This window comes from Nelusetta ayraudi, unplaced genomic scaffold (assembly GCF_046127955.1).
Source record: "Nelusetta ayraudi isolate G7.1 ecotype Tasmania unplaced genomic scaffold, CSIRO-AGI_Nayr_v1 ptg000135l, whole genome shotgun sequence".
Classification (NCBI taxonomy): Eukaryota; Metazoa; Chordata; class Actinopteri; order Tetraodontiformes; family Monacanthidae; genus Nelusetta; species Nelusetta ayraudi.
The window spans coordinates 11,521,606-11,546,146 of NW_027466185.1; the positions used below are offsets into that span (position 1 = coordinate 11,521,606).

Consider the following 24,541-nt stretch of genomic DNA (forward strand, 5'->3'; position numbering starts at 1 on the left):
TCGGGGCTCTAATTCTCTTTAATTGGGAGCTGTGCTGCTGACTGTCTGTCCGTCTGCACCCGTATCAATGAATCCCACTGTGGTGACGTGTACCCACCTTATAAAACCCTTATAAAAGTCCCCGTACCCATGTCCCTTCCCGCACCACCGGCTCCCCCTCCTCTGGCCTCTGGCTGTGACCTGAGCCTTCGTCACAGTCAGACTGGGTTTCATACGACCCAGCGGGAGCGTTGGCACCGGCCCATCAGCCCCAGGGGCTGGGCACTGCATGCACCTTTACAGCATGCAAATAAACGAGTCGTGTCCCTCCCCGTGTTTATTTCTGCAACGGTCGTTGAAATTGTGATGCTGGCCAACAAAAGTATCAGTGTGAGGTTTTAATAACATTTAGGGTTTTTTTATGGGCTGCAGAACGGAGGCACTGGGTGGTGTAAATCTGGCAAGGCTAAGTGGAAATGAAAAAAACCGGGTCCGGTACGTGGCTATTTTTAGACTCCAGTCTATTCTCCAGCACCTTTTATTACCTTTATTTGCATCGCTCTCCTTGTGTTTGGTATGGACTGGGCAGGTCGGACGTGTGCCTCAGTGGCCAGTGTGTCAAGGGATCCCCTCATGTTTTAACAAAAAGGAAAAATATGTTGCAGCCAAATCTGGTAGGGCGAGCTGTTCTCCTGCCATTGCAGTCAGTTTAAGACTCAACTTGGCAGCGTGTCTCTCTCCCTGCGCGGGAGCCAGCGAATGTGTGTTTGATTAGCGTGGTAACAAACTCAGTCTTTGTTATATATTTTTTTTGCTTTGCAGATGCATATGGCTATGCGCCAAACGTCAGTCTCTCCCTTTCCCTGGGCAACCCCTGCCTCCCCTCCCAGTACCACAGCCTCCAGTCCAGCCCTACCATATCCGTCTCGGTCACGGAGCCCCTGAGCTATGACAGCCAGGATGACATGAGGGCGGTGGGCTACTTCTCGTCCCCGGGCATCCGCCCCAATGGAGCCCCGACCCTCGAGAGCCCTCGCATCGAGATCACGGCTTACGGCCAGTTTCCTGAGGACGAGGTGGAGGAGAGCAGCCTTCCTGTGGCCAAGAGGGTCAACTCCATTGTGACGCTGAGCCTCCCCAGCGCCGACAGCTACCGCGACCCTAGCTGCCTCAGTCCGGCCAGCAGCATCTCCTCCCGCAGCTGCCACTCAGATGCCTCCTACGAGTCCAGCTTCTCTTACAACTACGACAACTCCCCCCAGAACTCCCCTTGGCAGTCACCCTCCGTGTCACCTAAGGGTTCCACCCTCGCTCTGCCTGGTGAGGGCTGCGCTACTGGTGGATCCCCTCGCCACTCCCCCTCCACTTCCCCTCGCACCAGCGTGACTGATGACAACTGGATGGGCCAGCGAGGTTCCAGGCCCACCTCCCCTTGCAAGCGAAAGTACAGCTTCAATGGCAGTGGGGCAACATCCCACAAGCAATTCTCGTATTCGCCCAACCACTCGCCGGGGCCGTCCCCGCAGACTTCCCCCCGCCTCAGCGTCACGGAGGAGACCTGGCTGCCCAACACCAACCAGTACACAAACTCCGCCATCCTGGCGGCCATCAACGCCTTGACCACGGATGGAGTGGTTGACCTCGGGGAGGGTATCCCCGTCAAGGCGCGCAAAACCAGCCAGGAGCACAGCCCCACGGCAGTCAGCCTGAAGGTGGAGCCAGGGGGCGAGGAGTTCAGTCCCGGGGAGCTCTGCCTGGACGAGCACCCCTCAAACAGGCTGCCACTGAAGAAAGAGAGCTACTGTGCCAGCTTCCTTGACGTACCGCAACACCCGTACTCATGGTCCAAGCCAAAGCAATATGTCAGGTGGGAATTCTCAAAACAAGGATAGCTTTTTGGATGTCAACTCTTGAGGTTGCAAATATGATCGCCTGTTCGTGCACTCAAGTTGCATGGTTGCCCAATCCACAGCTATTCAGGATAAGTCAGTTCCAGCATATTTGTAATTTCTCATCAGGTTTATCATCAGGTCTGGCATGCGTCTGTGTCTGGTTCTGCACATTTCAACTTCATCGTGAAATTAACTCTCCTGCTCCCTGCTTGTACGAAATGACAACAATGTACACGTTTTTACCCCCGGCAGCCCATCCCTGCCCGCCCTTGACTGGCAGCTGCCGTCCAGCTCGGGTCCATACAGCCTGAAGATCGAAGTTCAGCCTAAGTCCCACCACCGAGCCCACTACGAGACGGAGGGCAGCAGGGGAGCCGTGAAGGCCCTGGCAGGAGGACACCCAGTGGTTCAGGTCTGCTGCACTCTTTGTGCCGTGCTTACCAGCGATTACAAGTTGTGACAGTACAGATTAGTTCAAAGTTGAGTTAACTGTAGTTTAGTTTTACCTTTCTTGAGGTAAAAAAAAAAAAAAAAATCCAGACAAAAAACGTCATTCCGCCACCCCTCACATCATCCCGTTACCCTTCCCCCAGAGACCCAAAACACATGTTGAGAACCACTGAGCTAGACTGTTTGGTTTCCTGTGACGATTAGACCAACACATGGTGCAGTCATTAGACTCATTTTCACTCCCACCTCTTACCTCATCACTACTTGCATGCCGTCCTTTGCCTCCCCGTTTTCTACCTCGTTATGCCGAAACACAGTCAGAGCGACACGTTTTGTGGTTTCAACCGTCGCGTCACTTCAAGAGATGTCACATTTGTGAACGGGATACCGCAGGTATGCTATTGGACAAGCACAGTCCACTCAGCCAGTTCCTGTCCAGACGAGGGTGACTAAGAGTTTTCCATTGCGCTCTCCATCACAGCGCAGACACTGTTACAAAGTGATGTAGCATGTCCAGTAAGAGCTTAGTCATGAGCTTTAACCACAGTAGCTCTGGTGGTCAAATCTGAAAAAGAAAAAAAAAAATACTGCAGATATGTTTTGGTTACAAAAACCATCTGGTCCCCCAGCCATTACTCCTCGCCACTGACCTCAGTCTTTGGATAAATAAAGGGTCTGCAGCAAGTCGGGCAAAGTGAGAGCAAGGACAAGCTGCCATTTTAATGTATGACTTTTAAGTTTTTTTTTTTGTTTGTTTTTTTTAGATTATATTAACAGAATACTTCACACCAACATCTGCCAATTTAGAGGACATTCCTCATGGATTTGTTTGTTTTGTCTTATATCCTCTACTTTTCTGTAAACCCATTTTTGCTATGAAGCTTATTGAAAAGGCTCAACGTAAGCTTTGCTGCGCTGTCATTTTAAGGGAAAAACACGTGTCTTTATTTAAAACTTCACGCTAACTCGAGACATTGAGTAAATACTGCACTCACTGCAGAAAAGTGACTCACATATGCATGCACGCTAAAGTACACCAGTGCTTTTACTTGTTTTACCTCAAATTGACAAGCTAGTGACTAGCAAGTAAACATGTTGTGGCCTTTAGCATGTTGAGGGACAGATGTTTTCCCTCAGGAGGTGGCGGTGCCTAAAAACAGAGCTACATGGGAGGAGATGACAAGCTGTTGCACAACACCGCTCTGTACGCCTCACTGTGGTACCTGCAGTTTGCCACACTGGCACAAAGTCAAGGTTAGCTTGCGGTGCTAGGCTACATAGCTTGGTGAATTATAAAGCAGGCAAAAGCAAATGACTGACTCGGATTCTGAGATTAAGTTTCAGAACTATAATATTACAGTTTAGTGAATTAACGACTGTCTAGCTGCAAATAGAAACCTATAATGGTTAGATTATATTCATGCACTTAGTCACTCGTGACATAAACAATAGACGATGCGATACAAGTGTTTTAGCCCATTCTGTTTTAACTTAAAAGTGTGAAAACAAACTGAAATGAAGGCCCTGTCCCTAAATGGGACAAAACAACACTAAATAACTAAAATATATTACAGTTGTGCTCCGAGCTGGGCTGAGTGTTTTTCCTGGGAGGCAGAACTTCATGTGCAAGTAGGTCCAACTTGAACAAAGCATACATGCGTGGACCCGTGTGTTTGTGCAAGAGACGCTGCTAATGATTTAATGACAAGGGTCTTGGTTTCACCCCCGCTGAAAAGGAGAGTGTGTTCTCTTTAAACCTTACCGCCTCCTCCCTGCCCTCCTCCTCCTCCACCACTACCACCACCCACCCACCCTTTTCCGCCAGCTACCACCCCAACCACACAGACTTGCCTTTGTTTAGGAAAGTTCCCGTGTGTACGACTGACATCATTGCGCGCAGCCGCGCTTCTGTGGAGGCGGCGGCAGCGGCATCTGAAACCACACACGTTTCTGGCAGCCTCTGATGGAGATGTTGGAGGGAGCCTCAGTAAAAAAAAAAAAAAAAGAGAAAAAGCGCGGCTTCATCTCTTTGACTTCCTGATTACATGTTGCGCACATGCTGCCGACTCCTGCCTGAAGAGGCTTCTGTGGCTCCCTCCGTCACTCCTCCGCCTCAAAGTCCCTCTCAGACTTTGCTGAGTTTATTCTGGACGCTGCCGCTCGCTGTGGGACAACTTTCTCTCCATGTCCGGTGCAGCCAACCCCAGTATTTTCTGTACTTCTTCAGTGGCTCTTACTGCTGCCTGCCCCAACCACACCCGCACTCTCACTCCAGCAGCAGCATGAAGTATGTCCCTCTGAAGTTCTGTGTGCAATCCCCACCGCAGTTAATGCTCAAAATTTCATGCTGCACTTTGTTGGAAAGGAAATACCTTAGCCTTTCGAGCCTGTGAGGTCTCCTTTTTCCTTCACCCGTCTGAAGTTGGTGCCCTTCATCTGCACGTTGCTTGAAGGATCACATCCAAAGCCGGAGACGCTTTTGAAATGATTTTTTTGTTATTATTTGGGAAGTCATATGTTCTTTTTCATCCGACCGTAATCCCTGTGATCAAATTAAGACTTCTAAACAAAGTGTGTTTGATGAAGATCATGGGAGGCTTGGAGTTTTTAGCCACAAACAAAATGAATCTAGAGGCGAAACTCCAGGCGTCCACGCGTCCATGTGTTCATGGTCGCGTCTGACCACCCATCCACAGCCGGGAGGGGCTGGGAGGGAGTCTCTCTCAGCGAGGAACAGAGAGGAAGACCCGCTGACCTCAGGGCCTTTCTCTCTCTCTCTCTCTCTCTCTCTCTCCCTCTCTCCCTCTCTCTCTCTCTCTCTCTCTCTCACTCTCCTCCGCTCTTCGGGCGCCTCGAGCCGGCCCAGAGTCTCTGCATTCCTCCTGTGGGTGATAATGTGAGTGGAGGGAGGAGTGGCCGCATTGTCAGAGCGCCAGGGCGGAGCGGAAGGGTTTACACGAGGCGGCATCACAGTGATTCAACCGCATCGACAAATCACAACGGCTGTCTACTCCGTTAACGAAAAATCCAGATCACAGCACAAAGGAATGACGTGGTGGGGGGGTACTTAGTCGTTAAATTTTCTACATGTGGTCTTGAAAGTAAGCTTGATTATCCTCACGTGACCAGAAACCGGTACCCGCGTTCTCCATCAAAAAAACGGCTTATATTCATCCATGTTGCCAAATTTGATTATTTTTTTCCTCGGGGCCTGATAATGATCCGTAGAAGGCAATCAAGGAACCTGTTGGCAATTACAGTTTGAGGGTGAGCTTGTGAGCTTGGCTACTTCACTTCATCACACTCCTTCCTGCTGACTAAATAAACAGCATCGCTAGGCAGCAACCCATTTCCTTACACAAATATACTGGGCTTTTGCAGGCTCTTAAGGCCAGGACAGGGATCCTCCCCCAAAATCACATGTTGTGCCTCCACACAGTTTTCACTCTTGCCGCTCCCCTCCGTAGGTGCCTTTAAGTGGAAGCTGCGGTTTACCTTTTCAACATTTCCTTGACGGTTGCTTTTGCTGACGGCGTGATCCATCACGGCCCCGGGCCTCTGTTCCACTTTGACAGGAGCTCGAGGAGGCGGCGTTCACACACTGGGCAGCTTTTCCTCGCCTACTTACAAGGTCTAATTATTGAAGTTTGATTTTGAATATAAGCTGTGACTAAAGATAACAAGTCTTATCTACCTGTCTTCAGGTGCAGGGAAATCTTTAATGACAAAATTAAGATTTCCCACTTAGTGTTTTAGGGATATTTGGACACCACATTGCATTGGGAAATTGGCAAATTCCTCACATAAAAAATATATGCATTTATTATTTAGATGAGCTGTCAACAACAATTAGTCTTATTATTTCAATTAATGGATGAAGTCAAGTAATTTCAAGTGATTTCAGGAAAATGGTAGGAAAGGATAAAATTGTACAGTACAATATGAAATCAATACCATAAGTTCAAATATCTAAATTCTAAGTGCCTTTATTCTAATAAAATGTTAATCAGCCACATAACAACAACATAACATGATCAAGTATTTTTCAACATCAGGAACTCTGATGTGAGTGTTTCTCTTGTTTGGGCTGTCAAAATGCCAAGTGCTTTGCTGTGATCCCTCTGGAACACGCTGGCAGAGGCGGTGCCAGGGTCTCTTAGGGCTCCAAGCAAAAAGTTACCTGGAGGCCCCACCTTACCAGTGCACGCCGAAAAAAATAGATTTTTGCAGACATAAATGCATAATTTCCGTGAAATTTGAGATAAGTACAAAACAAATACATTAGTGGTTCTCAAAGTGAGGTTTAAGGACCACCAGAGGTCACAGAAAGCCCAAAAGCCTATGCCTATTAATAATTGTTGCTGTAAATAATCTGACACCAACAAAGAAATATAAAATATGAACTTTTGCAATGCAAATGATCTGAACTTTAAATATAAAAAATGCAAACCTGAGTAAATAGAATAACAATTAAGGCCAAATCAAAAGAAAAATAAAATTGCCACATTATATAACATAAAATTATTAAATAGTGGAAATAAAATAGTGGAAATAAATATCGTCAGATGAAATAAAAAATCTTTTTATAGCTTTTCATACGAGCAATTTACTAGTATTATTATCATTAGGCTATTATTTTCATTATTCTTTGACTGTGAAGTCTGCCTGCCTTCATAGGATTCATCATTGCTTAATTGTTACCTCTGTTAGCTGTGTTAGCCCCTTCAGCAGACCTGGGCAAAGTACGGCTTGCGGGCCCATCTGGTCCGCTGTGTGTCCCTGTCAGTGTGAGGCAGTCATAAATTATGCGATCTACCGGTCGATTGTGAAGGTACTTTGCCTCGATCGCATGGAGAGACAGAGTCACGAAGATACTTCCACCGGTCCTCGGGACTTCAGCGCTATTTCCCACCATACCTCCTCTTGATGTTGTCTGCACAAGCAAGTTTTGGCAAGTTTGCAAACTGTGACCAAAAATGTGACGTGACCAGTATCGCTTGTTGCGTGGTACGTGGTCAGGTGCAGGCTGAAGGCAGATGGGTTGGGATCCTACAAGGGGTGTCTGCTGCTGCGGTGTCATGTCATTGCAAATTGCACAATTTTTGTCGTTGCTGTGGTGTACATTTTGGCAGCCCTAGGGGGCCCCCCTAGTGGCCGAGGCCCCAAGCAACTGCCTGGCTTGCCTGGCTTGCCTGTCCGCAAGCGTCGCCCCTGCACGCTGGAGTGGATAATCAGTTACTGTCCGACGGCGTGTTGGTCCTGGGGGGGCCTCTGCTCTCAGGTTTCAGCCTGTGGCTTTTGGCGGCGTGCCGGCAGCTTAAGGTGGCCGAGGTCATCCCCCCTGTCAAGTAACACCTACGGAGGTCTGGCGGCGTCTTTGGAAGGCGCCGCTCTCCTGAGAGGTGCTTCTGTGCCGTCTGTCTCCCTGCATCGCTGTGCAGGGATGACGCTCCCAATAAAAATCCCAGCTATGGGATTATATATTCTTTCATTTTCTTACTTTACTTGATTGACAACAGCTTAGATCAACACAGCCTTGATTCTTGTGTTATGCTAGCCTTGATGAAGTAGATGATACGAATCAGGACGTTTCACCTTCAACCTGCCCTTACCGAACAGCATCAGTGGAGTGGAAGCTGTTTAAGGTTAGCTTGGCTAACCAAGCTAACCTTGCTAGGCAACGTAGTTTAGAAAATAGAGCTGCCAACCTTAAAATACAGAATTGACAATGAAAATTGCGTAGAGTATGCTATGAATCGGGATCGCTTGTTCTTTTCAGCAGAAATGAAAAGGGCTGAGGGTCTTGATCACTCTCAACTTTGAGCAGTCCTGTTCAAAGTTTTACTGCAATGTTTTGAATGACAAACAGCTACTCAGTGCTACAAGAAGTGAGAAGAAACACACCTGGAAAAGGAAGTAACACAGTGAAAAAAGAGAGCTGTAAACCTCGGTCTACTTTTCCTCACAGAAGAAAAAAAATACTGTGTTGAACTGATGACTGCTCGAGCCCTAAGGCCCCCTTTCTTCTTCTTGTCCCCTCAGCTTCACGGCTACATGGAGAGCGAGCCGCTGACCTTGCAGTTGTTCATTGGCACGGCTGATGACCGGCTGCTGCGGCCCCACGCCTTCTACCAGGTCCACCGCATCACTGGCAAGACAGTGTCCACCCCCAGCCACGAAGCCTTGCACAACAACACCAAAGTCCTGGAGATCCCGCTGCTGCCAGAGAACAACATGAGGGCCATGTGAGTAGAGCAGCGGGCTTCAGAGGCCCAGGGAATCAGTCAGATCTGCCTCACGGACCGACAGCTGATTCATACCACAATCCAAGTGGACTCAAACTTGGTCAGACCTGGTTGGCCCGTAGTTGCCTAATCTGCACAAAATAATTATTTTTATTGACTGTCCTCAAGCAGGGCGTTGAGGACAAGTTTGAATCAAGTCCATGTCAAGAACTGTGCCAGTGTTGTTTTTTTGTTATTAATCTGAAAATGAGTCATGGCAAATGGAGGCATGGGTAAAGTCTTAAGTTGTCATCATTATTGTGAATCAGCACGTTCTTTTTGCTCCGAGTAATCTCAAACTATGTTAATGGCTCGGACCACTGGTCCAAACTGGCGTGAGAAATAAACTCCGCTTCCCAAAGTCTGAAGGTGAAATTTCACAGTTGTGAGGAAACACCCCAGATAATCAAATAGAGGTTCCTAAAGCCACCCCACCAAAAGCCACGCTGAAGCCTCAGTATTTGACAGGACCCAATGACCACTTTTTCCTTTTTCCAAAATGGGCTTTTTCACAAATGATCTCTGCCAGGCTGACATCCAAATGGAAGTTTTGTATAGTGGCCAAATGGTACAATTACAGGTTGTGTAGATTGCCAAAAAAAATTGATTCATGCTAAGACTTACATTATGACAGGCGCAGCTGTAAAAATTAATGATTTCTTTTTTTTTTTTGGTGGGGGCATAACACCCCTCCAAGGAGACTCATTTCAAACTTCCAAATGGATCCATTTGGCCCATAACATTCGGAAAGTGCTTGATGGGTATTTAATACAAATTCAAGGCTTCACTGGAAGTTCACCACTTGACTGGCAAAGACACAAATATACTGTTCAATGCTCCATAATGTTAAAACTACGAAGATGATTTTGTAAAATTGGTAGAAAACAAATACATTTGTTATTATGGGAATATACTAATCTCCGCCTCCAAGACTGTAGCACCCCCGCCTCCCCCCCTAGGTTTTGACATGCTGATTACTGGGCTCAGGTATTAAATATTCTTCAGTCTCATCCATCAAATATATATCAGTAACACAAACCCTCAAATCAAGTTGCCTCTACTAGCTTTTTTTTTTCTTTCGTTTGTTTGTTTTGGGTCTACAACCTCAACTTTTTTGATACATCCACTTAATATTTTTCTCTTTTTCCAAAAAGATGATAAGATTGTCCTGCCTTTAATATGGACACATGACTGCTGTCTCGTTAGACTTTACCTGAACTAAAGCGTCTCAGTCTAAGTGGATGTATGTCGTCCAAGCCCTGTCAGAGTCCGGTTGCTGCCATCACTGCTAACAAGCCAGAGGCAGGGCGCTTCTCTCCGATGTGCCGCATTATGCGCACGCTGCGAGGTTTTATATGTCTCAGAGATCAGATTACCTGCGGAAGCCGGCGGCCTAAAGCTGACGGGGGTCTGATGTTTTTTCAGTGTCTGAGCTGCGGGCACTTGGCGGCCTGCTAGCATCAGCACTTTCTCCCACTTTTTAATGGATGTAACACATAAGCTCCTCTTATACAACTCGGGCCCCGGGGTTAGGTTTCGCGCCGCTCGTGGATGACACGCCTCAGACCGCGTGTCGAGCAGGCGGTGTGGTGGGGGGGGATTCTGGGATTCGCAGGGTTCGTCCACTTTGATGTCCCACAGCGTGACGTTCACACGAGACGTTTTACGATGTGGCGTGCAGTACAGGCGTTATTATGTTACCGAGACAGCTTCTCATGACGGTTTAGTATGGGATGTTATATTAAAACATTAATCACAGGCACCGCAATATTTTCAGCCAATGTAAAGCCAGGTACGATAAAGAAGAATTTGAGCTGGGCTTTACTTTTTATTTTCTCCTCTCTCGAGCTGTGAAAAGCGGAGAGAGAGAGAGAGAGAGAGAGAGAGAGAGAGAGAGAGAGAGAGAGAGAGAGAGAGAGGGTGAGAGAGAGAGAGCGAGCAGCTGGGGTCCTGTAGCATCAACACCTGATTACTCCACCAGCGGAGTGGACCCTGGTGTCTGAAAGGCGGGAAGAATGCGAGGGAGTGTTTGAAATGCGTGTAAAAAATAAAGTTGACATTAACTAGACTCTGTGGAATGCGGCGTCGAGTAGCACGGCGATGGGGATGCCAGAAAGTTTGCATAGAGGCTAGGGCTCCGTCGAGGTCCATGTCAGAGTGCGACGGGTGCAGAAAGAGGAGCGTTGTGTGTGTGTGTGTGTGTGTGTGTGTGTGTGTGTGTGTGTGTGTGTGTGTGTGTGTGTCGCGGGGTAGTGGGGGGTGCACAGGAAGGTAGAGATAGAATTAAGTGCACATTCACAGTTATTTGTTTCTCTGAGTCTGTGCCCGGGCTGCAGAAGCCAGTTTTGGGTTTTTGATGTAAATCCTGCGATGACACACAACTATGCGTCTCCTTCATGGCCCCTGCCTCCGACGGAGCCCAGGCTGAAAATCACTTCATCATTTGGCTGCGATGCCGTGCCAATAAATCGCAGCTCGATTGTGCCATGCCAATTTTTTTTTTTTTTTTTTGCAGATTAAAAAAACAGAACAAAACAAAACTTGATTTCCTTTTTTTGCACCAACACAGCATCGACTGTGCTGGCATCTTGAAGCTGCGGAATTCGGACATCGAGCTGCGGAAGGGCGAGACCGACATCGGGCGCAAGAACACGCGGGTGCGGATGGTTTTCCGAGTGCACATCAACCAGGCCACCGGGAGAACCGTGTCCCTGCAGGTCTCCTCCAACCCCATCGAGTGCTGTGAGTAATTTCTCTAATATTTATCTTCTGCCTCCCTCCCCCTCACACTACCCACCCCTCCCAACTCCTCTAATTCCTCTTTTATGGCGCTTGTACATCGTGTTTACAGTAGCCGACTTTGACTTGCAGACCACCAGGGAAGGAAGTCTTCATACCGTTGAGGGGAATATTTCACAGGTTATGAGATAAAAAGAAAACATAAACACAGTCTCCTCACGTCCCTTCTCCAAATCTTATGCTCCTGATTTACGTTGCTGGACAGATTGTCGGTACAGACGGTTTGCTTTGGTTTATCTTTGATAATCGGCTGTCTTATATCCAATCATTTGAGATGTGAAGAATCCGTTTCTTTTATTTAATCAGGCAAAGGGGCCTTGGTTTAAGAAATTGAGGAAAAACATGCAGCCACAATAATGTTGACAGGTGGAAACTTGGATTTGATCCTTCAGAGTTCCTCATATTTGAGTTTGAATGCATGATCTTGATGTAAGGAAAGTTCAGTATTTCTGGGTAGAAGCCTGAACTACTGCACTCCCCAAAGAAAAGTAGAGATTAAAGTAAATCTTTATTTTTCCATCTTATGTAAAATCCATTTTAGCAACATTTTCTGTCAATATGTGTCTTTGTCTGTCAATTGACAATGTGGAGTCCATCTTTTCATTTCCTCAATTTCAGTTTTCAAAATAAAAAAAAACAACTTTTGTGATGTCAGAAAGGGCACTCGTGTTGGTTCCTCTCTCAGACACCACCTTGTTTTTGACCCCATCCAGGACAGCACAGCACTAAAGCTGATGCCTGTTTCCACAGGAGGCTACAAACAGCGGGCTAAATATACTATTTTCTCAAGATCTATAGAGGGTTATTTGATCATTAACTGTGCAATGTTCTAAGAGGAAAACTACAAATCTGGATTTTGTCACGGTCAGGCATAAACTCATCTCCTGAACTCTTGCACAATAGTCGGGAACCAGAGATTAGTTTAGCATCAGCCGCTGGCTTTTATCCCCTGCTGCTCGTCAACTGCTCTTGACGCTCTGCGCTGCACTGGAGTCGACCCGCAACTGGACGGGAAAAGTGGCTCGACGGCTCAGTGTGGTTCTGGCTGCGACAGCTGTCATGCACACAAGGCCCTGTGAGCTAAATGAAAGATGGTGGTTAAACCATGATCTCAGCCGCCTTGAAATAGAGCATTGTCAGAGCCTGAACGGCTGCCACGGCACAACTGTCTCCGACCGAGATCCATATTGTCAGCGAGGCGTAAGAGAGGACAGACAGACAGACAGACAGACAGACAGACAGAAGTGGGGAAAGAGTGACGTCTCCTCCTCCAAGGTGGCGGGAGCCCGCTCCCGGCCAAAAATCGGAGCGGCGAGGATCCTCACACGAGAATCCGAGCCTCTGTTTATAAAAGCCGCTCAAATCGCAGTGAAATTACAGCGTCTCTTCCACGGGGGGAAAGTCTGGCCAAGACATTAGCTTCCACATTTACATGTGGGGGTTAAAAAAAAAAAATGATATGGAAATATTTAACGGGAAGCATTATCATGTCAGAAATGGGGGGGAAAAAACAAACAAAAACAAAACTGTAAGCAAGCGAGCGAGGGATGAGCTGGCCGAGACCAAGCAGAAATAAAGACGACAGATCTGCTTTGGCCGAGATGCCTGAGACAAAACAACCGCTGCAATTTGGAGAGAAGGCAAATAAACACGACTTACTGGCACTGGAGGCACTTTCATTCTGACACAAAGAGGTGGAGGTGGTTTCCTTTTTCTTTTTTTTTTCTTTTCTATTTTTTACCACCGGGCTGTGCTGAGTTAGTGAATCAGGCCGAGCCTGGATGCTCAGGTCTGCATGGGGAGTGGGTGTGTATGTGTGAGGGTGACTGCGTCTGTGTGTGTGTGTGTGGCTGAACACTCTCCCTCTCTCCCTCCCTCCCTGCAGCACAGAGATCGGCCCAGGAGCTGCCGCTGGTGGACAAGCAGAGCCTGGAGACGTGTCCCGCCTCTGGGGGCGAGAGGATGCTGCTGGACGGACACAACTTCCAGCACGACTCCAAGGTGGTGTTCGTGGAAAAGGCTCAAGGTAAAGAAAAAAAAAGAAAGAAAGGAGTAGAAGTAGGAGAAAATGAAAAAGTAAGAAGTAGGGAGGGAGTTCTTCTGTGTGTGTGTATGTGTGTGTGTGTGTGTGCGTGTGTGTGTGTGTGTGTGTGTGTGTGTCTCCCCTTCCTCCTCCTCAGCGCTCCTCTGCAGCGCTGGAGAAACCCCAGCGCTGCGGCTCCGCCCCCGTCAGAATCTCCTCCTGGCTGCCAGAGTGCCACATGTGGTGCACATTAATGCGCCGTATTTTTAACCCAGCAGATTTACATTTGCAGAAGTTTCCATTGCCTGTCCGGCCGAGGAATGGATCGCAAACGCAGCCTCGCTCGCTGCGCCCGTCCGTGTGTGTGTGTGTGTGTGTGTGTGAGAGAGAGAGAGCGCGTGTGTGGTTGGGGCCTGCGCACGTGTGCGCCGTGCCTCGGTATTTGTTTCTCTTTTTTCTTACTTGAAGCTGTTTTGGTTTGGCCCGGCGAGCCGACTGCTCCCAGATGTTGATACACAGAGGTTTACAAACAGCAATTTCCTTGATTAGCTGCAGCGAAAGGCAACGTGAGGCGCAGCGCTGGGCCCGGCGAGCACGTGCGGCCCCTGGTCTGGTCTCGTCGTGACTCATTCAGAAAGGAGGGAAGCCTTTTTTTTTTAAAGAGGAAAGGCATTGTTCCACCTGTGCGCGGAAGAATTCAAGGCAACGCGCCACAATCGGACGGCCACGTCGTCGGCGTAAACAAGAAGCAGTTGAATGCGTCTTTCTCTGAGCCTCTCTTCCTGAGTGGAGGTCAGTGTTTGTTTAGCCCGGCTTATTAGCCCCGGTAGCTGCTCACACGCTGCCAAGAACATCCAAGCGTCAAATCTGGAAGGAAAACATCGTGCTGAACTTTAACTTTCCCGATTTGAATTGTGTTTTTCGTCATTCAGACTAATAGCTACAATAATGTTTACCTTCACTTTCTTCACCGAGCATCCAAAGTAGTTACGTCGACAGGGCAAAGTTCACGAGGAACTTCAAACTGGCAGATGCAGGAGCGAAGAAAATCACCCTCAGTTTTTTTTCCATCATTGCAAAAAGTCGGAAAAACAACATATAAAAGCCATCATAGTAACTTATAGTAGCTCATTCCTGCAATCCAAAGCGAGAAATACTGTAATATTTAACATCATAGGGTCACAGCTGGCTGGACCCGGCGGTCCAGCCAGCTGTCTTTAGGACCATGCGCAGAGCTCCTGACCGCCGCTGATGGCTCTGCTCGCTCCATTTTGATGAGGGTTTCCCCGCGTCTGGCACCAGCTACGGATTCTTGGGCAATCCTGCCATGGAAACACCCTGAAGCCAGGCTTCCACAACAACACTGCCCTCCCCTCTTCCTCCCTCTGTCCCTGCATCCTTCCTTCCTTCCTTCCTTCCTTCCTTCCTTCCTTCCTTCCTTCCTTCCTTCCTTCCACCGCTCCATCCAAGCAACCAGCCCGGTGAGCGGCGGGCTCCCTGCGGATCGCGCCGGGTCCTCTTTCTATATAAATAGCCTCGGCAGCCCAGGCGTCGTTCTCCGGTCTGGGCTGACGTGACATCACGGCTCCAAAAAAGATATTTTTTGGCCCAGCTAAAAATACGTTGAGTGGCTCATCAGCTTCTTTTAACAACAAGCCGCCTCGTTTTAATTTTTTCCCCTTCCACCCGCCTCACTGCCACGTTGATGGAGGTCACGAAGGACATTTTCTCATCCGCGTATCCCAAAGAATTCAATTCGTTTTTTTTCACGTTCAATTTACTTGTAACTCCCCTCCTTGCATTGATGATTAAAATACTTTATTATTTTATTATATATAGTCTGGGCTACACGGTGGCGCAATGGTTAGCACTGCTGCCTCACAGCAAGAAGGTCATGGGTTCGATTTGTATGGAGTTTGCAAGTTCTCCCTGTGTCTGCGTGTGGGGTGAATTGGAAACTCTAAATTATCCGTAGGTGTGTGTGTGAGTGTCCCTATGTGGCCCTGCAGTGAACGAGGGTCCCGGGTGATCCAGGGTGTCACACTGCCTTCGCCCTATGACTGCTGGGATTGGCTCCAACAGACCCCCGTGACCCTGAGCTCAGGAAGAAGCCGGTATTGAAGTGTAGCAAACTGGTTGCCCTTTTTATGATTCAGTATCCATGAAGTAGCTCTCAGATTCAAAAAGGTTTGTGACTCTGCAGGACATTTTGACCTAAGAAATTGCCCACCCCCCCACCCCCCAACTGCAAAAGCTAACGTGAATGCTGCTTCTGTTCTTATCGCAGCCCCCACTTGCTGACTGAGCCAATAGCCAGTGTTAAGGTTAGCGTGTCCAATCAAGTTGGACTGCAGCATTAGCTGGACACTTGTGTGATGCCACATGAGCAAGCAGGATGTGCACGTGTCATGTCTTTTTTTTGTTTCCTCCGTTGTCTTCGTGTGAGTTTGAGTGCACGGCTCTTCCACCGTATATGTTCCACTGCGGGATGTTGGACTTTTAAGGACACTTTCCTCCTGCCAAAAGCGGCCTTCTGTGAAAGAGTTTAACGATTGTGCTCGTAAAAACCCACCGAGCTGGATTTTTTTTGCCGCTGTATAACGAGCGCGAGCATTTTAATTTTTACCGATGGAGAATTTTCCTGCAAATTTCCCAATAAAGCGTTCTCACAAAAAAAACGCCGTTCACAGAGCTGCGGTAAGGGAGCGTTTTGCCCACATGCCTTGTGTGTGTGTGTGTGTGTGTGTACTGGTGTGTGTGTGTACTGGTGTATGTTGGAGTCGAGAGTTATAAGCAGGGAGGGGTGACCCCTGTGCGAAGAGGCCGCCCAGCATCTAAAAGTTTAATTTGTTGTGGTGCGATATTTCCAAGCTGCTGACAAATGAGACCGAGGGGAAACGGCAGAGTGTGCGTCCGGCAGAAAGAAAGGAAGCGACGGTGACGGGGAGCCCTCACACGCTTTTGTACCCGGCTTCATATTCACATTTTTTCTGAACATGTTTTTGTTGCTGCTCGTGACTCATGTAAAGGAAATCCCTCGTTTCCTTGACAGAGTCCGTCACAGTGGCCCCCCTGCCACGAATCCGCTGCCCCAGTGATAACATCAGTGCTCTTGTCCGTCCAGGTTGCACCAACAAAGCAGCCGTAACTTGGGTTCAACACTGCAGACAGCTGCTTGTGATTATTAGCCGCAATCAATCTCACTTTGATTTCTCGTGTCCTGGATTAACCTGAGGACGTCGTCTCAGATAGGTTGCAGTCGTCCCGTTTCGCCAAATTAGCCCCCACGGTCCTTCATTCACCTCTGTGTGTGTGTGTGTGTGTGTGTGTGTGTGTGTGTGTGTGTGTGTGTGGCCTGGTGTTCAGCAAGGGGAAATCTCAGATGTAATTTATTGTCCGTCCCAAATTCCAAATAAAAAAGTCACACAGGTGGAAAACAGAGAATGAAGCAATGACTAAATCTAAAACCTGACAAAAGCAGAAGTTTTGTGTCCGTGACAGTAAAGAAGTCTTGCAGGATCACCAGCGTGCTTCCTGCTGTGTGTCCTTCCATATGGGCTTACCGGAATCAAACTGGTCAAATGACGGAGATTTTAAAGAACTGCTGTTGCATTGTCTGCTTTATGAATAACAATTTCTCTCTCACTGCCAGTTTTTCTTCACCTTGTTGTCTTCTTCTGCTCATTGATTGACAGTATCTGGGTTCGAAGGAAGGGAATCTCTGCAGAGGAGTAAAAAAAATAAAAAAAAAATAAAAAAATGAGGAGCCTTCCTCTCACATCTGGCCAGTTCCATTGGGTGCCTGGTTGATTTTGCTGCGCTGGCCATCACCGCAAGATGCTCTGATCTGTGAAAACTCTCCGGTTGTCGGCGGCCGTGTTCTCGCTGAACCGTCTCTTTCGGTTTAGCGAGTCGGTTCTCCGAGTCTGCGGTTTGAAACCCCGGACGAGCTCTCCAAAAGCCTGACGCGTCTCATTGTTGTTGGCCTGAGTGCCCCCCCAGAAGTCCCTCCAGAAGGCCCTGAAAGCTGAACTGCCGGAGGATTATCGCGCTCGCGAGGCTGCCAGATGGTGTCCGGACTTCACCTGCAGGAGATCACAGATAGCCATCGTCGCTTGCGAGTCGGTGGGGAAGGGGAGGCTGAGAGGGGACCAGGGGGAGCTTAGCTTTTGCCAGCGCCACGGAGCCGTTTTTCAGTCGCAGCTTTTGGACGGACGGGCTCCGGTTTCGCTGCAGAACAATGACTTCCACGGCGAACTGCTCGGCGGTTTTGGCTGCCCCTGAAACTTCTCGGGGGAGAACAATGGCTGTTTTCAGCAACAAATGAGCTGCAGCTACAAAAACAGCAGCCTTTTTTTTCAGGGTGGTGGCTCAAAAATCGCAACGAGAAAAAAAAACGAGACAGATTTCCTCGTGAGATCAACGGTGCGGTGACACTCCTCCAGCTTGAACTGTCCAGAGTCCAGAGTGTGTTTTATTTTTTTCTTGGGGGGCAGCAGGAAGAGCTTTCAGTCACGTCTGTGGGACAAGGGGAGCCTTTCAGTGTTCCACACGGAACCCTGGGCAGAGCACGTGTTTATATTTACTGTACGTTACGGGAGCCTCGGCCAGAGTCATGCGACCGCCGGCCTTCTCGCTCTGGGCACCTTGTGCAGCCCCAATTAAGGGCTGCACAAGGTGCCGTTTGACTTGAAATGAGCGTATTGTGCATTGTGCGATTCCCGCCCTCGGCTGCGGTGCCTTTGCGAGGTGCACGTCGCCGCGCTGCTGCGTCCGCTCAGTGTTACTGCGTCTGCTCAGGGACGTCAAAGTAATGGTTTGTGTGGGCCAACGCTAACTGAATGTGAGCGGCGGGGCTTTGGGGAGCAGCCAAAGTGTGTGTGTGTGTGGAGTTAGCGCGCTGTGAGAGCTGGAGAGCGGCACCGGGTTTATACGGACGAGGGGGTCCTTGGTGGTGGGGGACCACTGGAGCCAATCCAGCACAGTGGGCCGGCGAGTTCGACAGCATATAGGGAGCAGCCGTCCGACTGGATCCTCCGACTGGATCAGCAGCAGCGTTGCGCAGATGTTGCAGGCTAACTCCAGAACATTCTGCGGTTATCAGTTATCCAACTCCTTTGCCCCAACCTTCTTCTTTTTTTTTTTGCAGACAAACTATTTAAATTGCTCAAAGCTCCCGTATTTCTTGGCCCCCCTGGAAATAAGTTTCCTGGCGTTTGAAAGCCCTCGCCAGCGCTGAGTTGAACGTCTTTTTTTGAAATTTCTCCAGCATTGATGTAAAAACTAAAGGGGAAGGCATCTGACAGGCAGTGGGGGGTCAGGGGGTGGGGGTAGGGGGGTGGGTCTAGAAAGCGTGTCCAGCTCCTGCAGAGCGGCGGAGGCTTCCCTTCTGGGGAGCGTTCCAAAGTTGGAGAAATGCGGCAGGAGAAACAGACAAGATTCATTTCAGTCAAAACAAACTGTTTTGCAGACACAGCCGCTTCAAAACCCCCTCAGTTTTCAAGACCAAGTGGACGTTTGAACTCTGACAAGCCATTGCAATGCTTCTCGCATAACAGGAAGATGTCGTTGAAAAGTCAGGATGTGCCTTTGCGGCTTTACACCCAAACAGCAGTCAACCGGCTATGTGCTGGTCAAGTTCCTTTACAACTTCCTGTATGGTCGGCTGTTTTCCTTTGCGTGGCCATTGTTTACCCAAAGGCTTCCTTGAAACATGTTGCGACCCTTATTAATAGTCACACAATTCACTTCCCACGTGTCGGCCCCTTTGGCCACACGTGTTGCAACCGAAAAGGATGTTTTCTCTCAGCTAGCAACATTTTTTTGCTCCCCCCAACAAGCAAAAGCTTTGCTGTTGCCTTCACTCAGATTTGAAAGTTCAAGTTTGTAGCTACCGGGCGCTAGCGTGCTAGCTCTCCACTTGTCCCTTTTAGAAGTGAGAGAAGTTCAGGTGACTGCCCCCTACAGTCTGGGAGGTTTTTTGGCCATTCCGCCTCATTATTCCTGTAGAATTGAGTGTTTTCAGAAATAGTTCCACGTGATTGTAAGAAGATATATATATATAAAAAAAACAAAAAAACAAAACAAAGCCTGGTGGTTTTGATTCTTGAATCAACACAATTTCTTTTGTCTCTCTTTTCTAATGTTTGTTTAGGCGATGACAGGCGAACCCACTAAGTATTTTAATACGAACAGACTGGCCTGTATTACAGTAGAACCAACTTCTGGTTCTTTCTCCTACCAGATGGATGGCTCTGGTGCCAGAACTGACTGAATCTATTATTTTGACACTCCACATGGACAAACCAATCAGTTTTCATCAGCAGCCACCACTATGGGTTCATGTTTTGTCATTTTAAGCTCAAAATAACCAGTCATACACATTTGATGGCGTCTGTCCGAACTATCTGCAGTTGCCCGAAGCCTGTTTTTGTTTGGTTCCTAAACTTCTCCTGCTCAAATTCTCTGCACATGCCAGCTATTCATTGCGGTTTCTCGTTCCTGTTCCTCATACACCCTAAACCGGCAGTGACTCACGCTGCAGTTCCCAAGTGGCCTGGACAGGGAAGCAAAATGATATGAGACTGAGGTGAAGATGATTTTCCTGCTTTCTCTCAGACACAACCGAGGCCGTCAGCAGCCAAAAAACCTCATCACCCTTCTCTGCCACCTCGCCACCCGTCGTGCCACCCCAATTCCATCTGCTCCACTCAGAATGCTCACTTTTCAAATGGTCAGACGCTGCGTGCCTCAGTTTTCCTCCTTGCTCTCCCCCCTCGGCTGATGTGTTTTCCTGAAGCTGCAGGCTCTCCTCACACTGAAGTGATTGTTGCGAATCTTTTCCTCCCTTTCAGATAAATTGGCCAAAATAAAAAAAAGATTTTCTCCAAATTCAAGTGGGCAGGCAAATGCGCTTTTTTCTTCTTCTTTTTTGTAGCAGCACAATTTTTTTTCCGCAGCTCATATTATAACCGGCTTTATTGGATGATGGGAAAGCCTCTTTATTGTGCCGACTTAAAGGGCAAAGACGGGGGGAGGGAAAAATGCTCTTACCAGAAATAGAGCTTAATACCAATGTCGTCTAACAATCGTTCTAGCAGGAGGATTCCTGGGAGAACAAAGGCGGCGCCGATCGGTGAGAGTTGATCCGAGTTGTCACTTTCCAGTGGCGGCGCACTAACGAGCGCACCAGCTGCTCCACGGCGCACTGGGATTCCTCGTGGTGGCGAAGTCAAGGTTCCGCTCGTCTACCAAAGATGTCGCTCACCACTTTGGTATGACTCCGGGTCGAGACATTTTTTTCTTTCTTTTTTTTTCACCGGTATTGCATCAGATTTTTTCTCTATCTGCGGCTCAGGTTTGTGAGGACATGAGCTCATGAGTGGCGGGTTCAGACAGCCGCATGACGTGCGCCGCCGCTGCGTTATGTATTAGTGATGTAACACACACATTCACGGCGACGTGCGTTCCATTGCTTAATATCTGTCGGGGCTGAGGAGGAGAGGTGGGGGGGGGAGGGGGCGGGGGGGAGGGGGGGGGTTTGGGGGGGAGTTGGTGGCCAAGTGGGTGAATAATTGTGCGATTTGTCACTGAAAGCGTCGCTCCTCTCCTCTTTGTGTTTCAGACGGACACCACCTCTGGGAGACGGAGGCCAAGGTCGACAGAGACGCCTCGAAGTCTGTAAGTGATACGTGTGATATTACTGTCGTGACGAATCCGAGTCAGATTTGAGGATTAAAAGCAACTGGGGAGGAGAGCAGCTGTTCCCACTCATTTCACTAAGTGGCCAAAAAAATAAATAAGAAATTGACCTCTAAATCAAGTCAGCTGAGAGCGAGTGCAGCGCCGCTGTGATTCATCCAGACAGTCGTTAATCAAAGCTACCATAATCTCTTTTTATTATCATTCAAACAGCATGTTTTGGCCCAGGTGGTGCTGCTTTTATTTGAGACATACACTCCTCAATGTGCTGCGTTCACCCCACCGGCTCTGATTTATGTGGCTCATGTTGCGACGCCACAAAAACATCTCTGGTAACCTCACATCAGGATGGATTTTTTTTTTTTTTTTTTAAAGGGCAAAAAAACCAGCATCTGTTCCAACAGAAACAACTTGCGTGGCTCGATTCCCTGTGAAGTGATGGATGAATTTTTCTCCAACTTTTGAGCAACCAGCACTTTTATAACTTAACAAACATTGATCTTTTAAAGCTGTCTCACCCCTCGGGTCTTAACCCCTTGAATACATCCTGGTAGAAAGTAAAATTTTTACTAATTTTATCCATTTTAAAAATGTTCTGAAAACCTTTTATTTACAAAGCACTTAAGCTGTAGAATAATTCAAACGAACGTTGTTTCCCTTTTTTGATTGTTTTCGTAGTTGTTCATCTATTGGATTAGTCAAACAAAAGTGTGAACAAAAGTTACTTGTCTCTCTAAGAATCAGTGCAGCAAGACGCTGCTGTTGTGCACAGATCTCTGCAGCTAGTTGAGCTTAGCATACAGTGCGACTGTGAGAGCAGCAAGATTGTAATCACTTGATAAACCATCAGCATTTGTTTTATCAGACTCTTTTTTTAAAGAAGTAAGTTTAGCAAAAGAAGTAAAGTTTGGAATTTTCCCTCACATTTGCGGAGTTCACCTGCCGTCTGGGGACACATATTATCCCCAGAAAACCTTTAAGGACACGCAGAGGTAACGCTGGAAGGCAGACGGCACGGGGAAATGTGTGAAGAAAGGTTGTCGAGAGTTCAGACTGCAGCCTGTGGGAGTGTTTGTGTGTGCGTGCGCTCGGCAGCGTGTCGTGTCCCCTCCTGGCCTGCGACTGATGGACGGGGGGACGGAGGAAGAGAGATGCAGCGCCGGGAGTTTCTGAGATGGATGATGGGATTAGAAGGTGTCTGCAAGTGAAGCGCTGCACCTGCTCCCACTGTCTTCCTATTACAAAACACACACACAGGGACACGGGTACACAAACACACTTGCAGACTAACATATGCAGCGACTGCCGGGCCACAACTCTTTGCCTGAATAGACAAAGAGCTTCCAGTTTTGCTGGATTGGTCCCTTTTAAAACAAAGCCGGGCCATGTCCGGCCTTTCCTGCTCAGCCGCAGAACGAACCGCACGTATAGAACACGTCATCGCTCTGCTGTGGATTCCAGGTCCGGCCCGAGAACGTAAATCGATATGTTATTCTGAGCAGAGAAGCGAGTGAAATATCAACCTGGACATAATTACAGCCTGCGACTCGCAGGATCCTGGAGCAATCCCAGTGTTTGGTTCTTTTTGTTTTTTTTTATCAGTTTATTCTACCCAGGACAGATGGATGGCGGATAATAAGAGGAGTCGAAAGTAAGAAAGCCTCATCTGGCTTCACTTGGCTTTTTATGACTGCGGAGATTTAACATAGTGCGTTTCGGCTCCCTGTTGTACATGTCAGGGGCCGGCCGTGCTCTGAGGCTGGCTTTGCTGGAGACGGATAACTTCCTCCCTGGCTACCGAACTCCCGCCATTATATGTACACTCACGCATAGAGACCCAGACAGCAGGAAGCTGGCAGAGTGAACGACCTGGACAAGGCTGCCTTCAATTTATTAGTTAGCCGCTGAGTGAAGCAAACAGCTAATTTTCTGGCCCCCTCTGCAGGATTACCAGCAGGGGCTACAAGTTTGTTTGCTTTTTTGTTTTTATTTTTTTGAATCCACCACCCAGAAAAACAAACAGCTCTGGGGCTTTGGATTGGAAATGAAAATGAGCAACAAAAAAAACAGGAACGCGTAGCGGTTCTCCTTCTCAAACCGCACAGAAACCTTGAGGGTTAATGCACGTACTAGGTTTGTGCACTTGGCAAATGCAGCTGAGTGACCTTGACTTCTGAGGTTCTGCAAGTTCCAAGTGATTAACTCAATTTTCTCCTTTTTGTGCCCATTTTCATCCTCCACTATAAGCAAACGTGTCAAACTAATATTTTGGATTTTTAAAGCGACAGCAGAAACTTGCATGACACTAGTATGGAAATAGCTGAGTAAAGAGTGATGCAGTTGTGGTAGTTGATAGTTGTTGTGTAATGGTTAAGTAAAATGACTTGTCTTTGCTGCAGAACTGCCTCCTGGTCGAGGTTCCCCCCTACCGGAACCAAAGGCTGTCCACTCCGGTCCACGTCAACTTCTACGTCTGCAACGGCAAGAGAAAAAGGAGCCAGTACCAGCACTTCACCTTCGTCCCAGCCAGTGGTAAAACCTCTCTTCCCTCATTTTCTTCTACATCTGCTGACTTTGACAACTCTTTCTACAAAGAGTAGTCATGTGGCCCAGCTGCTCATTGTCATTAATAACCAACTGTTGCTGACGTTTCACCAACTTCTGTCATCGTGACAAAGTTGTAATAGCTCTGCACTTCTTTTTTTTTTTCTTTATCTTTTTTTTTTCTCAACTTTGAATTTATAGTTGGGGTTTGTTTTTCTCAGAGTTGAGAATTGAGTTGGAGGCCAAAACTGAGTGAAAAGAAAACAGAACCCAAAATATATTCATCAAATGTGTCAATGCTTCATTCTGTTTGGTCACATTTGGCTCTCATCATTTGCTGTTTCCACTGCGGGGGTTTATTTTTACTTTTTGAAGTCGAAGCAATGGATGATACAAAAAGTTAAAAGTGGAAAACGCTTGTTGATTCACTTTTTTTCATTCTTTTTTTTTTACAACAATCACCAGTGACATTTAAGATTTTGCACAGATGCATCATCATAGAGGTAAAGAGACAAACTGTCAGCACATTCTTGCCTCCATTCTGCAGTTTTTCCCACCCTGGCTCTTCGCCCTCCGCATCAGACTAATGAAAAACATTTTTTCTTTTCATATGAATCTCAAGACGAGAAGCAGCCCTTTGTTTTTCCTGCTGTCTGGTGGTTTGGTAGGGAGGAACAAAGCAAAGCTATTACTCCTTCATTGTAAAAAGAAAAGAAATGAAAAGAAAAAGAAGGGGAGGAACATAAGAAAAAAGCATAAAAAAATACAATATGCCCTTGTCCATCACACCTGAGTGACCCAGTGGGTGTGTGGGGGCTCATGGGAAAATCATGTCATTTTGAATGTTGCCAAGCTGAATATAAACACTG

The 24,541-nt window shown here is 47.7% G+C and overlaps 1 protein-coding gene across 1 annotated transcript in view; it reads left to right on the forward strand.

Annotated features, from left to right (window-relative positions):
* nfatc1 (nuclear factor of activated T cells 1) overlaps positions 1–24,541 on the forward strand; it is a 38,999-nt gene that overhangs the window by 2,603 nt on the left and 11,855 nt on the right. Inside the window, exons 3-9 of the mRNA XM_076011980.1 lie at positions 802–1,846; positions 2,124–2,283; positions 8,364–8,566; positions 11,175–11,347; positions 13,290–13,430; positions 21,052–21,107; positions 23,528–23,660. Of these exons, the coding sequence (XP_075868095.1) occupies positions 802–1,846; positions 2,124–2,283; positions 8,364–8,566; positions 11,175–11,347; positions 13,290–13,430; positions 21,052–21,107; positions 23,528–23,660 (1,911 nt within the window). The remainder of the gene's footprint in view (positions 1–801; positions 1,847–2,123; positions 2,284–8,363; positions 8,567–11,174; positions 11,348–13,289; positions 13,431–21,051; positions 21,108–23,527; positions 23,661–24,541) is intronic.